This window comes from Homarus americanus, unplaced genomic scaffold, assembly GCF_018991925.1.
Source record: "Homarus americanus isolate GMGI-L3 unplaced genomic scaffold, GMGI_Hamer_2.0 scaffold54443, whole genome shotgun sequence".
Taxonomy (NCBI): domain Eukaryota; kingdom Metazoa; phylum Arthropoda; class Malacostraca; order Decapoda; family Nephropidae; genus Homarus; species Homarus americanus.
Window position 1 is genome coordinate 5,040,177 of NW_024750852.1, and position 13,919 is coordinate 5,054,095.

Here is a 13,919-nt window from a genome sequence, read left to right on the forward strand (position 1 = left end):
GGTGCCATAGGATAACCCCTCAATTGCTGTAGTCTTCTTAGTGTGTCTGTCACTTCATGTTGGTGTCTGTCTGGCTGTACACCAATCTGACCATGTTAGATTGAGGCCTAGTTACTGGTAATCCTGTCCTGTCCTGTCCTGTCCAGAGATATCAACACTCTGATCAACCTATGACACACATGGTGGTAGTCCTGTTGTTAGATATATTCTATTTATGTTCTGAATACAATTCCTACATTATTGATATTATTTACATAAGCCACAAACATTTTATCCTCTCATCACCGTAAATAAAAGTGTACGATACATACAAATATCTTCCAGAGAAGTAAGCTACACAACAGATACTGTATAAACAAACACATTTAGTTCTGAAAACTACTGTTTACATCTGGTCTTGTTAAGCATAAGTTCACGGTTGAATATAGCTGGCTGTGTAGACCAGTCTATTCACCTGGTGACGGTTGAATAGCCACTGCAAAAATAAAATAGAATACAATACAGGTAATTCGAGTTTGGTACGAGGCACTTTTATAGATTATATGGTGTCTAAATCTAAGGTTTCAGTAGTCTAGGTTTAAGGGTCTTTGAATTTTGCCATAGACAAAATATAAAGGAGGAATAGGTATTATGTACACCCACACATACAAACATTAAAACTTTGACGCATGAATATAAGAAGCTTTGGGAAGAAGTATGTAACAAGGAATGACAATGGAAATTATTTTTTGATGAAGAAAAAAAGAAAGAAGCCATTTGTTAAAGAGAAAACTGTGTGTGATAACTAAAGGATAATAAATAATAATACCAAGCAGAATAAGAAAACACTACTGAGTAATTTAGTAAGACACAAGGAGATGATATTTGTTTCCTCCTTCACAACCAATGAACAGTCACCACAACCCCTTACTTTGATAATATTCAAACTTGTTTATTCTACATTGAAGTACAGTTTTGTTTTAAATTATATAAAACAAAAGTTTTGCCATTTTTATGACTAAAAACACATGACCACAATTCTGACCACAATTCTACAATTAAACAAGGCCTGGCCATCACATTAACACTCATTATAAGTGTTGCTTCATTTATAGTATATTTCAGTCTATATTTACAAATATTAGTTATTATGTAGCAGTAAAGCACACTGTACATTAACCATTTATAGTCTCATGAATACAGCAGTGTAAGGCATAACTGTACACAGTAACACTGAAATATTCTTATAAGGCCCAACCACAAATACCCAGTCAGGTACAGTACTGTAAGGCTCAACCATAACATATATAATCCATCCATTCTAGAATTTGTTCACACATTTTTATCAAAGAATTTATCTTCCTTATCCTAGAATATTCCTTGTATATCAATGATAAAAGTCCCTCTCAATTCACTGATTAAATTTTAACCATTAATATGCACCCCAGTGTAACAGCCCTACATGGCCACGCACAGACATTCTTAATGTCTAATTTGTTTCAGTCTTAGGTGTTCACCCTGACACAGTCAACAAGATTCATCCTTAAACATCTACCAATGGACTCTTTAAAAAACTATCTGGGGAAATATTGCAGGAATCATCCATACAATGTTCACTGTGAAACAATACTGGAAGGTTCAGCCATCATAAACACTGTAACAAATGTAATTTATTTCATAAACTTCCACATTAATGCACCAAAGTATTGTAATCTTTGTATACATACATTGCTGCATTATTGTCTTGTTCAAACCTTAAAAAGTAGTGTGACAGTTGACAGGTCAATATAAGGCTACACTATGCACAGCTCTTTAGATAAATCATTATAATTACATTATTGTAATATAGTAATACAGTACTGTATGTATATACGGTGATCCCTCGGTTAACGAACGCCTCGGTTAACGAAATTTCGGTTAACGAATTACCTTCCATAAGAATCTTCAATTAGGTTAACGAAAAAAATTTGGTTAACGAATTCCTTACAAATTCTTCTCAACATGTTTTCGCTTGCTCACCAGCTGGAATATTAGTCCGCCAATACAGTGATCGGTTCTAGGGCTTAAATTCGTTCCCATTTGAATAAATATCAAGAAGGTTGTACTATTCAATAATTTTAAAAGTTTTATATTAAAATTTTTAGTCATTTTAACAATTATTGAACATAATTGAAGTACAGGAAACTAGTTTTTAGCGTGAGAAACAGCCACTTGACTCACCCAGCAGGCGTCAGTTTGTGTCTCTGCTCAGTGGAGGTAACATCTTGCTTGAGACTCTCTTGAACATAAACTATTTTTACATTTTTACAGTAAAATTATTGGTCATTCTAAAATTTATTTTACATATTGACAATATATAGCGCTGTGCAGTGTTGATTTAAAGAAAATAATCTTGAATTACACCTAGTAAACTTAAAATTTTATGGGTGAAATGGCAGCATGAAGCATGGGGTGATTTCTCTTTCACCCCCACTTCCTTCTCTTCTCCTCCAACTCCACTTCTAATTGCAATCATCATCATCATCAACCAGGAGCCTTCTACATGCACACCTCAAAGTAAGTGTACTTTACTGCATTTATTTTTAGTTTGTATGTAATTTTAGGTGAATTGGAACCAATTACCCCAAATCCCATTGAAACAATGGTTTCGTTTGACGAAATTTTCGGTTAACGAGCGACCTTCTGGAACGAATTGTGGTCGTTAACCGAGGGACCACTGTACAGGTATTTTGACTTTAATATTATTCTAATACTTTATTGTAAAATATGACCAGCTACTGCATTATAGTTTAATTCCAGTCTCTTTTCACACAACGTCTTTGAAATAAAATTGTTGCTTAAGGTCACAGCCTCGGGTATTCATGTTTCCTATATCACAAAATACTTGTTTCAAGCTTTTTTCTTATCCAGCAGTGTTATTCCCTTAGCATGAAAAAATTCACTAGGAATTTCACTCATGTTTAGTATTTCACAATTTCCAAAATGTTGGTATCTTATACAATACAGGAGGACAACTTTCCATTTGCTATAGACCTACACACTCTAATGTTCTTTGCCAAGCTTACAGTACCACATTAGTAGAAGTAAAATTGGTAATGAAACCTCCAGCATGCTGTTTCCTTGTTTTTGCTTTGTATATTTACTCCTTTATGGATTTTTTTTTAAATGGAAAACTTCCAACAGCAATATTTATTCAGAAAATATTTGCAAATGTCTCGCATTCATTCTAGTGTTTCATACAGGAGTTTCTCGATCAACTGATGGTAGTTTACAGGTTATTTGGGATGTGGGTGAGGTCTCAAGGGCATCCTGGCGCAAGAGAGGTGTAATGGGGTGGCTGCTGGTGTCCATACAATGGTTCAATGGATGGGCATTTTCAACATCAGGTGTGAGGGTAGGGGGAGTATGAGTTGGCGTTGTACAGCTGTAGGGTGGTGTTGCCAGAACAAGCGGAGAGGTTTCTGCATCATCTGAAGAGTCCCTAATTGCACCATCGTGAGAGCCAAGGGCACGGTGAAGTTTGTGCTTGATACGCCGCAGCTTCTCCAGTGAGGTAGAGGAAAACTGTTCAGCTAAAGACACATGTTTCATCCCAGCAACTGCTTCTGGAAGGTCTGGTAAAGATGCTAAAGGGACTTCATCATTGAGTAACTGATCAGTTTGTGGAGATACAGGGCTTGAAGCTGTTCGGTCTCGGATACCACCGCCCAAGTTGAGTGATTGTGGTCGATCACGACGTAATGGAGATGATGAATTTGATAAGGATATCTGTTTTATAAAAAAAAAAAAAAATAGCTGTTAAAACATCTTTCCTTAACTCAAGTCACTAAATACAGTACAATACTGTATTGGTTAAAATTGCCAGTGATACTGTACATACCCTGATAATACTCGACTAACCTATACAGTACTAGCATTAACCATTAAATGTTGGCTGAGGATTCCCTTTTTCACCCCAGTATGCACAAAATGTCCATAATTACAGGTACTGTACTGTACTGCCTAAAAACTGGTGAAATTTTTTCAAAGGGGCAAAAAATCAACCATCAACAGCACCACCAACTTTGTGGTAAATACTGTATGTCCAGTATGTGCAAGAATTATATACAGTATATATTATACTGCAGGTCAGTGATTCAAGTGATTCAAAAGTGTTTATTTATTTTTGCCACCGCACAGTTTGATCTGGACTATTTCCTGTTAATCCAGACTCAATCTGGATTAACAGAAATTAGTCCAGAGTAGTTTACCAGTCTGGATAAACAGAAATCTGGATAAAAAGAGTCTGGATTAAGAGGGTTTTACTGTACAGTAAATTGACGAGTACCTGTATAATCATACAACTTATTTTCATCAGTCTTTGCTTCACCAATCTTCATTACTGAGCTGCATTCTTACTACCTGTACCTACATTAATAATCCCTGTCACGTAAGCTCTATAAATAGTGCATTAAGTCAGATAAATTTCTATTATCATTGAGTTATTTCCCTCAACCATTTTAGAAATATTCTAAGTTGGAGAATTAGCCTCTGGTTTGTGGCTGTAACACGTCAGAATTATTACTCTGTTCATGTCATACTCTTTCACACCATGACATATGTCTTTAACAACAGAGTATAACCCAGTTGTCATGGACTGATACTGTACAGTGAACCCTCGCTTTACGCGGTTTCACTTTACAAGTTTCTACATTTACACGGTACCCTGCCAGAACCGGAATTCCACTTATCTACTCATATACACGGGTGAAGTATAATTTTTTTATTTAGCTCATAAAATTCATACAAATTACCCGGCCAGAATATAATTTACATTGCTGGAATTCTTACAATTTGATGATCATTTTGAATATAAGCATCATAGATTTTGCATTAGACATATAAATTTTAGATCTAATGCAAGTATTTTGTTTACTCAGAGCAAATATGTTATCTATTGTGCCAAATATATGACGTGTATATTCAAAATATTCCTGGTCTTGCAAGGAATCCAGCAATGTGAACTATATTATCCAAACTTTAGTCTGAGGTATTATTTATTGCTAAAAAGGTAAATATTCTGGTTTCTCCCAAACATTTCTCTGGTAGGGAAGGACCGACCGACCAAGCTAGAGTGGTGGGAAGAGGGGGGGAGGTAAGGTGGGGTATTTTGATTGACAGATAGTGTTGTGAAGAATATTTTTTTTTTTATTAACTGAAGATATTTGTTTTAGCTCATAAAATTCATACAAATTACCCGGCCAGAATATAATTTACATTGCTGCAATTCTTACAATTTGATGATCATTTTGAATATAAACATCATAGATTTTGCATTAGACATACAAATTTTAGATCTAATGTAAGTATTTTGTTTACTCTGAGTAAATATGTTATCTTTTGTGCAAAATATATGACATTTATATTCAAAATATTTCTGGTCTTACAAGGAATCCAGCAATGTCAATTATATTATCCTAACTTTAGCTTGAGGTATTATTTATTACTATACCTTAAAATCTAGTGTTTTCCCCCAAACATTTCTCAGAAAGGGAAGAGCCAGCGAGTGTGAGAAGAGGGGGAGGGAATTGAGTCCATTATTTGAATAGACATTAACTTGGCGACTGTATTTCTCTATTTCTCTTAAATATTAATTGTGTGCGTGTACCATCATAAAATTAAGATGTTATTTTTACTAGAACATAGGTATTGTGTCGGAAAAAATGGAATTTGGGGGTCGGCCCGGTCTCTATTTCAATTAATCCCATATGTTATGTTGTTCACTTTACGCGTTTCTCACTTTACGCGGGCCTCCGTGGGTTCAATTGACCACGTAAAGTGAGGGTTGACTGTAATATTAAATGTATACCTCTATACCTGTCCCCTTCTCTATTAATATTAAATAAAGTAAACAAAAAATACTTACCCTTCTGATTGGCGATGCTTCTCTGTGCTCAAAACTTTTTAATGATTTCTCAGTTCTGAAAGAAACATTCTGAGATATTCCTTGAGGTCTCTCTACAGCACTATGCTTGGGAGAAGTTGAAGTGGAAGAACACCGCAAGGATGATGCTCTGAGAAAATATTTTGGGTTTAGATTATATATGGAAAAATACAACTTTGTTTGTCATACTCTAATGTTATCAAAGTTGACATGAAATTTGTTTTAGAATGAGTTTTCATGTTTGTAGATGTATCTAGATTCAAGACTTGATGAACAGCTATACTGTAATCACTTAGGAAAGAAGCAGAAAATAAAATAAAAATTTACACAATGAAAACACTTAGTATGACTTATGAACAACCTTGAATTACAATAAATGGATTTATATACTTGTGTTACCTTGAGAGGGAAGCATTATTAGATTTGTAAGGAGAGAAACTGGAGGCAAGGGAAGGTGCGGCAGATTCAGCATCCGACACTGGGGCTGACACAACCCTATGAGAGACCAATGGTGATGACTGCAAGTACATGACATCCACTTCATCATTTCCCACCACACGACCCCCACCTTCACTCGACTCGCCTGTGTACAAATGATGCTATTAATATTCTGTACAGAAATTGGCTTCAGTCAAATGTAAGATGCACCTGAAAAAAAGTATCATAAATCTGGTATAACTATTTAACAAGAAAAATATACATACTGTATATTGATTTTTGGTTATAATGTACAGGTGTTATAATAATCCTGCCCGGAAAAAAACTACTTTCTAAAAATTCAGGTTTTCTAATGTAATGAAATAGAAAACTTTAAAAATAAACACTTACATTTTTATTAGCTTCAGGGACAGCGGCTAATATCAATGGAAAGAGCAAGAGAAGAAGACCAAGAACGATTGACTGGCTATACAGGGAGGACACTAACTTCATTAAACCTTCTGTTATGATCTATGCAATTCAGTAGTGTTATGCTGAATATCAGGTGCATGATCCAACCCTCCTGGGTAACCTGAGCTCATGAGCCTCTTGGCCAGGACACCAATCCACTGATATCAAAGAGACATCCAAGATTATACATCCCCTCTTGTGGAGGCTGGTCAAGACTACCAAGATAGATATCTTGAGATTACTGTAGTAAGAAACTCCATGCTTTAAGCTGTCAGCATGATCAACTTAGCCACAAACAGTACAGGAACCTAACTAAGTAGGACTATTGATACTGGTGCACCATCAGATACAATGCCTCTGTTATGTAGTGTGTCAGGTTTCATCATCAACATCTTCTGGCCATTTTCCATTTTTGTGTGGGTTAACCATGATTACCTGATGGCAGCTGTTGAATAAAACCAGAATGCGATGTCCCCCCCTGCTCAGCACAGTAAACCCAGGGAACCACCCCAGAATATGCAGTAGAGACCAGGAGATAGACATTGCTCCGGTGACCCAGTTGTCATCAGGCATGTTGAAGTAAAGTTTTATGGTTGGATGCCCTTCCTAAAGCCAACACATAAGATGGGAGCAGCTAGCAAAGCTGGGTCACACACTCCCTGGGGCAATCAAAGTACATTAACCCTTTGGCACTCCTTGCCATGGCTGGAAATCTCACCCTCTCACAGTCTTTTGGAGCAGGTCGTGTCGGTAACATGAACTCTTTTTTTTTTTTTTTTTAACGTTGGGTAGAGCAATCCAGACCCAAATTGCATCATTAGAGATACACCTGTCAGCCCATGAGGCTAGTGTGAGAAACTTAGTTGGTTGATGGAGCCGGTCCACTGTTCCCACATTTCTGCTTACAGGAGGGGTGCTCTCAGCGTGAGATGCAGCTGAGCAGGAGAGGTTGTGCCAGCACAAGAGTGCTTAGCATATTCGTTTATTCCTGAGAATATTGTAGAAGTGCATAAGGACCAAAAGAAGAATTAAATAAAAATGTAAACTGTACAGTATTACAGTGGGGTATGCTATAACGAATGGATCCTACTACGAATATTCCTATAACGAACGGTTTTACCTATAAAATTGAGAATGCTATAACGAACGCAACTCCTACAACGAACGCGGATGAATACCGGACTATTTCGCCTGGCGCATGAATATTGTTGTACCGCGACCCACAACAAGAGCGTCAGGCGCCATCTTTGTCTCATTGTGTAGCCAGTGCACCACTGTTATTGTTGAAATTTCGTCTTTTGATGTGGAAATTCGCGTTATTTGTATAACTATTTTGTTATACAAGTATACAATTGTAACAATGAGTCGTCCAAAGCGAGTGAGAAAGCTAATAACCCTTGAAACTAAGAAAGAAATTATAAAGAAACGTGAGAATGGAAGAAGCATTGCGAAACTTAGTGATGAATATGGGATGGCTAAATCGACTATATGTACGATTTTGAAGAATAAAGAGGAGTTAAAAACTGTGCAAGTGGCTAAGGGAATCTTTAGACTTAGCAAAGCAAGGTGTAATGTGATTGAAGAGATGGAAAATTTACTCTTAGTGTGGATAAAGGAGAAAGAAATGGCAGGTGGTAACATTAGTGAAGCTATAATTTGTGAGAAGGCTAAACAATTGTTTGAGGACCTTAAAGCCAAGACTCCCAGTGGAAGTGATAGTGATGTGCCAGTGTTTAGGGGTACCTGCATGCTGAATAACACTAAGGTAAGATAAAGTACCGTATTTTTTACATTTTCCACAGAATTTTTTCAGTGTTAAGCGGTTGTATTTGGGGGCCTGGAACGGATTAATCCTATAACGAACGAATGCTATAACGAACGAGATTCTGGAACCAATTACGTTCGTTATAGCATACCCCACTGTACCATGAATTTGCACCCGTTGTTCTCTGATCTTTGTTGCTGTGTTATTGTGTGGGTACACATTCCTAATTTATTATACAAGTACAGTTGAGTCTGGATTTACGCGGGTTTTGTTTACTCGGTAAATTTGGTCATTTACGAGGGGTGAAGTATACCGGTAATTTGTTTATTTACTGAAGATATTTGTTTTAGCTCATAAAATTCATACAAATTACCCGGCCAGAATATAATTTACATTGCTGGAATTCTTATAAGATTGTAATTATTTTAAATATAAACATCATGGAATCTGCATTAGACATACAAATTTTAGATCTAATGTAAGAATTTTGATTAGAAAGAGCCAAAATGTTATCTTTTGTGCAAAATACATGAAGTTTATATTTAAAATATTCCTGGTTTTGCAAGGAATCCAGCAATGTCAATTATATTATCCTAACTTTAGTCTGAGGTATTATTTATTACCAAAAATGTAAGCCTTCTGTTTTCACCCAAACATTTCTCAGAGAAGGAGGGGCCAGTGAGCGTGGGAAGAGGGGGGGTGGGGTGGGAGTTGAGTCCATTATTTGAATGGACATTAACCGTGACTGTATTTCTCTTAAATATTAATTGTGTGTGCATACCATCATAAAATTAAGATGTTATTTTTACTACAACGTAGGTATTGTGTCGGTATTGTCGGAAAAAGTGGAGTTTGGGGGTCGGCCCAGTCTCTATTTCAATTAATCCCATATGTTCTGTTATTTCATTTAAGCGTTTCTCGTTTTACGCGGTACTCCGCGGGTTCAATTGACCGTGTAAATGAAGACCCAACTGTATTCACCAATTACAGTAACAGTTTTCTAGCCATTCAGGCAGCTGGTCTGTATTGTGCTACTTTGCTATGACATTTATTGTCCCATGTTTGTGCAAGAGGAAACTGGAGTACCTGAAGAAAACCTTTTATTTCGTAGAGTCACGGTGAAAAATACCCTCCTCACATCTGTCCCAGGCCAGGAATTTAACCCAATACATAGTAGTGAAACATATGAGTGTTACCGCCATACCACCAACATATATGGTAGTTTATCCCACTACATGATATAACTTCAAAGTTGATAAGGGTAACAAAACTCACATATTAAATTTCTTCTAGTTTCAATACATTGTAGAATTTGCTTCATTTCACATTGGCTTTACAATGCTTTCAGGTACCTCTCAACTGATCAGATGTCAGAATAGGTCATAAAAATCTTACAACTGCAGTTTAAAATTACTGTAGCTTGAGGGGTCATTTGCATCAGAACTCTCAGTTACAACGATGATGATCATGGACTTGTTGAACAATCAGACTGAAAGAAAAACCTAAAATTGTTGAACCACTACCATACGAGCATATTAACACTTTAAGTCTTCTACTATATACTGTATAGCATATGGAAGTCTACAACTGTCCTACTCAGCCTAGATACGTATGCCATACAAACTAGTTTTTCCACCCAACTGAGCATTATTCAGTTTCTAAATAATTATGTATTTGCCATATATCACCAGCAGATATATTTTACTCTGTGCTTCACAATCATCATCAGGGTGACAGAGAGAAGCACAACCTCATGACAGTGACCTAAATTATTGTACTGTAGAGGAAGCATAACAAAACTCTAAAATTGTGAACAATGGTTTCCTTATTATGTTCTGATGTTTTCTTCTTTTAATATAATTCATGATTAATTTATAAGTTAATTTTCTTTTTTTACTTAACCTTTAGGCCGTATCTGAGGTCAAGATTGAAAGGGTTAACCAGGCATGAGGGGGCATGTGATAATTCTCAAGCTCTAGTATGTGGTATAGAACCATCAGTTGTTGAAGATTTTATTGAAAAATATCAGTGTTAATAAACATTTACAGGATCAACTTGGGAACATATTGCATCTGTTACCATTGAAGTAGTGAAGGCACAAAAATATTGTGAACGTGGAAATATTCACAGCATAAATAGGTACAATACAATGAAACTTATTTAATCTAGGACATTACAGGTACAGTATATGTATCCTTAAGCAAGTAGTTAGCTATCAAGTTTCTCACCTCAGTTTCTCTGTTGCCACAGTAATCCTTCAAGAAATGCAAAAACTATCATTGTACAGTAATGCTTAATTAAGGTAAGTAAGCACTGCTTAAATTACAAGTAAGGCACTAACACATAAAAGAGTAGGAAATGTTATTGTTAAAACAGTATGTGTTTACAGTATTATGTCTTCCGATCCTAAACATACCCTTTTGCAAGTCTACCTAACAGAAGACTTACTTTGTCACATTGGTGAATATGTAGATGAGCACCTGGGGGTGGGTGACCCCCCATGGCCTCTGTCTTCTCGCACCAGGAACTGCAGATATTCTTCGCCACTGCCCTCATCATCAGCCTCTACAGGGTTAGTGTTATATATCAGTCTATCTTAAGTCTTTCCTCCTACTGTATGTCTTGATCTTCACTACTGTACTACTAAGGTGTTAGTGCTTTTCTTCACACACTTTCTTATAACTGTTAGTAATATGTAGTGTACTGAGCTATCTGAGGTGGTATTGTAAAGTGATAAATTATGACTTGAAGGTTTTTATATATACAGTAGTACCCCGATTTACGCGGTCAATTGAACCCACAGGGTACCGCGGAAAGTGAAAACCGCGTAAAGTGAACAACAGAACATATGGGATTAATTCCAATAGAGACTGGCCCGACCCCCAAACTCCACTTTTTCCGACACAATACCTATGTTGTAGTAAAAATAACATCTAAATCTTATGATGGTATGCTCACACAATTAATATTTAAGAGAAATACAGTCGCCAGGTTAATGTCCATTCAAATAATAGACTCAAATCCCCCTCCCCCCCCATCTTCCCAGCTCACTGGCCCCTACCTCTCTGAGAAATGATTGGGTGAAACACTAGATTTTAACGTTTAGTAATAAATAATACCTCAGACTAAAGTTAGGATAATATAATTGACCTTTCTGGATTCCTTGCAGGTCAGGGAATATTTTGAATGTAAACTTCATATATTTTGCACAAAAGATAAAATACTTGCTTTGTGTAAACCAAATTATTACATTAGATCTAAAATTTGTATGTCTAATGCAAAATCCATGATGTTTATATTCAAAATGATCATCATATTGTAAGAATTCCAGCAATATAAATTATATTCTGGCCAGGTAATTTGTATGAATTTTATGAGCTAAATAAAAAAAAAAAAATTATACTTCACGTGTATATGAGTAGATGCACCGTGGAAAGTGAAAGTCAGGTTCTGGCAAGGTACCGCGTAAATGAGAAACCGCGGAAAGTGAGCATTCTGGTTTCGGCAGGGTACCGCGTAAATGAGAAACCGCGGAAAGTGAAATCGTGTAAAGCGGGTAATACTGTGTGTGTGTGTGTGTGTGTGTGTGTGTGTGTGTGTGTGTGTGTGTGTGTGTGTAGTATATATATATATATATATATATATATATATATATATATATATATATATATATATATATATATATATATATATATATATATATATATATATATATATATATATATATATATATATATATATATATATATATATATATATATATATATATATATATATATATATATATATATATATATATACTTCATTTTTAGTCCCTAGTCCCACCCAGTAGGTCGAGGGTTCGATTCCTTGCTGGTGAGGTCGTTGATTATATGTTCAAAGTCCGCGTGTTATATGGACTAAAAATGAAGTATATATATGTACCTCGCGTTTCATACCAGCTGGATTCGGTAAAATGCTACTGACACCACATAAGAGGCACGGGCAGTTTCCCAATGAGGTTCACGGCGCCATCAGCTCGATGAACAGGCTTTGTGTGAAATATAACAGAGTCTAGAACTGCTTTTAGTGTCCTTGTGGCCTAGCCGGTAAGCGTTCCCTAGTCCCACCCAGTAGGTCGAGGGTTCGATTCCTTGCTGGTGAGGTCGTTGATTATATATATATATATATATATATATATATATATATATATATATATATATATATATATATATATATATATATATATATATATATATATATATATATATATATATATATATATATATATACTGTATATATATATATATATATATATATATATATCTTGATAAAATCACACGGAAAATGGAAACAACGGAGTATTTTAGCTATTCAAGATATATATATATATATATATATATATATATATATACACAGTAAGACCCCGCTTTATGCGGCTTCACTTTACGCGTTTCCACGTTTACGTGGTACCCTGCCGAAACCAGAATACTCACTTTCCGCGGTGTGTGTACCCTTTTACGCGGAGAGCGGCGCGAGCAGGGTGCGCACAAGGTCTCTCAGTCATCAAAACATTACCGAGTTCTTCACCAGCCACCCACCACAGCCGGCCCAAGTCAGTGATAGTGATAATGATAGTGAGGATATGGACTTATATGGACTTTGAGGGGTTTGACAAAGAGGCCCTGCAAGCCTCTGTGGTGGATAGTGATACAATTAATACAAGTGATACAGGTGAGGGCCAATAATCTGCCCTCTGCCTCGGAACCAACCCCCCATCCCCGTGTGCCCAGCCATCTTTTCTACTAATGTAAGTGTTAAAAAACCTAATTTTGTTGATATTTCTCTTAATTATTAATTGTGTGTGCATACCATCATAAAATTAAGAAGTTATTTTTACTACAACGTAGGTATTGTGTCTGAAAAAGTGAAGTTTGGGGTTCGGCCCGGTCTCTATTTAAATTAATCCCATATGTTATGTTGTTCACTTTACGCGTTTCTCACTTTACGCGGACCGCCATGGGTTCAATTGACAGCGTAAAAGTGAGGCTTACTGTGTGTGTATATATATATATATATATATATATATATATATATATATATATATATATATATATATATATATATATATATATATATATATATATATATATATATATATATATATATATATATATATATATATATATATATATATATATATATATATATATATATATATATATTTTTTTTTATTTATTTTTTTTTTTTTTTGTTCATGCTCTGAATGCAACGTCAGCAATGACACTAGGAAATATGCAGGGTCTGTGGCCTTTCTGCAGCAAATAAGTCTCAGTCAGATCAAGGAAATGGGATTTTGGATATCTTCAAAAACAGCTATCTTCA

The 13,919-nt window shown here is 35.7% G+C and overlaps 1 protein-coding gene across 9 annotated transcripts in view; it reads right to left on the reverse strand.

The window, feature by feature from the left end:
* Nucleotides 1-2,608: 2,608 nt before the first annotated feature.
* LOC121854378 (kinase D-interacting substrate of 220 kDa B-like) overlaps nt 2,609-13,919 on the reverse strand; it is a 160,618-nt gene continuing 149,307 nt past the window's right edge. For all 9 annotated transcript variants that reach the window (XM_042349013.1, XM_042349012.1, XM_042349011.1 and 6 more), the window contains 3 exons: nt 6,302-6,485; nt 5,885-6,032; nt 2,609-3,747 (listed from right to left, as the gene is read on the reverse strand). In XM_042349013.1, coding sequence (XP_042204947.1) covers nt 3,214-3,747; nt 5,885-6,032; nt 6,302-6,485 — 866 coding nt within the window. In that variant the 3' untranslated portion in view covers nt 2,609-3,213. The remainder of the gene's footprint in view (nt 3,748-5,884; nt 6,033-6,301; nt 6,486-13,919) is intronic.